This window comes from Bombus vosnesenskii, unplaced genomic scaffold, assembly GCF_011952255.1.
Source record: "Bombus vosnesenskii isolate JDL3184/JDL3185 unplaced genomic scaffold, Bvos_JDL3184-5_v1.1 scf7180000014252, whole genome shotgun sequence".
Classification (NCBI taxonomy): domain Eukaryota; kingdom Metazoa; phylum Arthropoda; class Insecta; order Hymenoptera; family Apidae; genus Bombus; species Bombus vosnesenskii.
In genome coordinates this window covers 2,799-6,823 of record NW_022883412.1, presented here as the reverse complement: position 1 = coordinate 6,823, position 4,025 = coordinate 2,799, and the positions used below count along the sequence as shown (strand labels likewise).

The 4,025-nt window shown below is 43.0% G+C and overlaps 1 protein-coding gene across 1 annotated transcript; it reads right to left on the bottom strand.

Annotated features, from left to right (window-relative positions):
• Positions 1-2,971: 2,971 nt before the first annotated feature.
• Positions 2,972-3,799, bottom strand: LOC117239809. The gene has a single exon (XM_033505638.1). It carries the CDS (start codon positions 3,797-3,799, stop codon positions 2,972-2,974), a length of 828 nt encoding a protein of 275 aa, XP_033361529.1.
• Between the last annotated feature and the right edge of the window lie 226 nt (positions 3,800-4,025).

Sequence of the window (4,025 nt, the reverse complement as noted above, 5' to 3'; positions counted from 1 at the left end):
AGAATTCAAATATGAAAGTGGTAGAGAATAGTAACTTTTTCTGTGAACGTTGCGCGTACGGGAAACATCATAGATCGAGTTTTCAGGAGAAAATCAATCGGGCGACTAAACCTCGCGAAATTATTTATGCGGATGTATGTGGACCTATGGAAGTCGAGTCATTAGGCAAGAAACTGTATTTTCTGACATTTAACGATGATTTTTCAAAATTCACAAAGATGTACTTCTTACGACTTAAGTCAGAAGTAATTGAAAAATTAAAAATCCTTTGCCTAGAAGTTGAGAATCAGTTTAATGATAAAATTAACGAAATTCATAGTGATGGAGGGAAAAAATTCAAAAATAAAAAAGTCAAAGAATTTTTAAGAAGTCAGGGAATTAGGCACACAATTAACGTCCCATACACTCCTGAACAGAATGGTGTCGCAGAAAGGGAAAATAGAACAATAGTAGAGGCAGGTCGGTCGATGCTATATCCGAAACCAAATCTACCGCTGTTTTTATGGGCCGAAGCCATGAACACAGCAGTACATGTCATAAATAAGACGGGGCCGACAAGACAAGACAAGAAAACACCATATGAACTGTGGTACGGGAAACCGCCGAATTTAGAAAAGTTTAGGGTTTTCGGTACTGAGTGCTTTGCACACATACCTGCGGAGAAGAGAACAAAACTAGACAAAAAGGCTAACAAGGGATATTTGGTAGGTTATGTAGATGACGGACAAGGGTATCGATTGTACGTGCCAACAGTAAAAAATGTAATATTAAGCCGTGACGTAATATTCAAGCCCGAACTAGAAAATGCGAAATTCGTAAAATTAAGTTTACCGAAAATTGTCGAGCGCGAAGATGTGAGTGCGCAGAGCGATAGAGCATGTACGTATGAAAGTGCAGAGAGTGAACATGAAAAACAACCGCATGGAACTAGCGACAATGTGAGACAATTGAGAGATAGAGATAAGATCAAACGAACCGATTTTTATGGGGACCCAGTAACGTACGTAGCGGAAAAATTACCGGTGGATTTTAACGAAGCGATGAGATCTGAAAGGAAAGAGTTATGGAAAACGACTATGAATGATGAAATGAAATCGCACCATGAAAATAAGACGTGGATTCTTGTAGAAAAACCTAAAGATCAGAAGGTACTTAGCAATAGGTGGGTCTTAACGATAAAGCTAAATCCGGACAACTCGGAACGATACAAAGCGCGACTAGTAATAAAAGGGTATTCACAGAAAGAAGGCATAGATTATAAGGAAACATATAGTCCCGTTGCTCGGTTTGACACAATTAGATTAATGCTCAGTATTGCAGCCAAAAATAATTTACACCTCGGACAGTTCGGCATTTAAACCGCATTTTTATATGGAAGTCTGAAAGAAGATATTTATATGAAACAACCTAAAGGTTGTGATGATGGTACAAGTCGCGTTTGTAAATTGCTAAAAAGCCTATATGGCTTAAAGCAGTCTCCAAGATGTTGGACGGAACGTTTCACAAAATTTATCTCGAACTTAAAATTTTATCAGAGTAACGCAGATCCTTGTTTTTATATTTATACAGAAGACGACAAATTAATGTTAATGACCATATACGTAGATGATGGACTGGTAGCAACTTCTGACGAATCTCTAATTGATAAATTTTTCGATGATTTAAATAAAGAATTCAAAATTACGAGTTCGAAAGAAGTAAAGAGTTTTCTTGGACTTGAAATTTATAGATTAGAAGATGGTTCAATATTCATTTATCAGAGTAGGTATGTGGAAAACATATTGGAAAAATTTAATATGAATGAGGCAAACAGTGTTTCTACACCTATCGAGACTAATTGGAGCGAAAGTAACATAGGCGATAATGATTGTAGCGCACCATACAGAGGGAACTTAATGTTTTTACAAACTGTAAGTAGGCCAGATATTAGTTTTGCAATAAATATAGCGGCGAGACATTTAGAGAATCCAAACCAGTATCAGTGGAAATTAGTCAAACGAATTTTGCGCTACATAAAAGGGACCGCAGACATGGGACTCTTATATATAAAAGCAGGCAGTCTCGAAACCTTTAGCGATGCTGACTATGCAGGCGACGAAGAAACAAGAAAATCGACATCAGGCGTTGTATGTAAGTATGCGAATGCGGCCATCACATGGCAATGTAAGCGACAACAATGTATAGCTCTATCTACGACCGAAGCTGAATATGTCAGTGCAGCTCAGGAGCGAAAGAAATTATGTGGCCAAAGGAAATATTTCTTGAATGTAAAATAGAGATCCTTAAGTATATGCTATGTGTGGACAATACTAGTGCCGTGAAATTAATTAAGAATCCAGAATTCCATCAAAGAAGTAAGCATATTGACGTAAGATATCATTTCTTGAGAGATTTATACAATAGAGGCGAAATTGATGTAACGTATGTAACAAGCGAAGAGCAACTGGCAGATATATGTACAAAGCGTTGCCAAAACCGAGATTTGAATATTTAAGAAAAAAGTTAGGCTTGAAAAGTAAAAAGGATATTAAGAGGTAGTTGTTTGTAAACATGTAGAGTTTTTAGGCAGGGTGTCGAAGTGATTATTACTTCTCAAAAAAAAAAAAAAAAGGAAAAACTCCACATGATCTGTTTAGTCTTCTAGTTTTTTTTGTAATAAATTAATTTGTATGGAAAAGAGAAAGGCGGCTGGCAAATGTACTTGAGAAGGCATTGACAAATTAAGTTTCAGTTATTTACGACAAGAGTGAGAAAAATATTAAGAGATAATTTGTAAATTTGAGATAATTGTTCGTAGGGATGTAGAGTTTTAGGGAGGGTGTTGAAGTGCTTACCACTTCTAAGAAAACTCTACATCTGGTCTTTTTAGTTTTCTCAAGCACTGAAGCCATCGACAGAGCGTAGACAAAAGACTGCGACGAAGTCAGGCCATAAACAGTAGACAGGCGACGTTGACTTTGGGATTTTTCAGTTATTGGGTAACACAGCCTGCGTGCGGATCTGGGTTCCTTTCTTCGGGGGGGGGGGGGGGGCAGGCCGGTCCACCCATCCTCTGCCCGGATGGTGCTCCAAGCGCCTCGCAGGATAGGCATTTCGGGCTCGCGACAGTGCATGCTTTCGCTTGGTGCCCTGGTTTGCCGTATCTGAAGCATAGGTGCCCCTTGTCTTCCTTGGCGGTGCAGGACTTCCTTACGTGCCCGATCTCCAGGCACCTGTAGCACTGTAGAGGTTTTCGCGCGATGGCTTCGACCCTCGCCGTTGAACACCCTATGGCCACCTTGCCAGCCTGGGCCAGTTTCCTCACTGCACCGGCCGGGCCTCGTATCCACACAGATCCAAGACCGTTTCGGGCGGGGCGGATTTCTCCCAGTCGGACGTCCTCCGGCTTGCAGCCGCTCTCCTTCGTCAGGGGGTTCCGGATTTCCTCCTTGGTGGCTGATACGTCTATCATTGACTCCCCTGCTTCGGCGGCTCGGAAGGGTGTCACCACGCGGACCTTGTTCGGATCCAGAGCCCGCGTTAGGCATGCTGCGAGCGCTGCGGCCTTCTTTCTCTCCTGATCCTCGGGGACCTCCAGAATGACGCCTCCAGTGATGGTCTTTCGCATCCTCATCGTGCTGATGCCGACCTCAGCCAGGGAGACGCTGTTCCTGGCCGCAGCCAGAATCTCCGCGCAGGATTGTCCCGATTTGTCTGTCAGGGTGATCGTCCCGGAGGTTGGTTTGGCCGAGTGTTTCTTCTCTGCCCCCTTCTTCTTTCTGATATTCTTCTTCTTTTTTGCTTTCCGGCGGTCTGCCATTCCGTGGCAGCCGCTTTTCCTCCCTTGGTCGATGGAGCGTTTGGGGCTCCGCTCTCAGCCCTTCTTGTGCTCTCGTCCGGCGCGACCTCCTTTTCTTCCATCCTTTCCATGTTCTGGAGGCGTTCCTCTAGCCGGTGCAGCGAGGGTCTTATCTAGCTCATGTTCGATTGCGGCGAGACGCGCCTTGTCGCTGCTCTTCTCTGCGGGGGGACGCATGGCCAGCTCT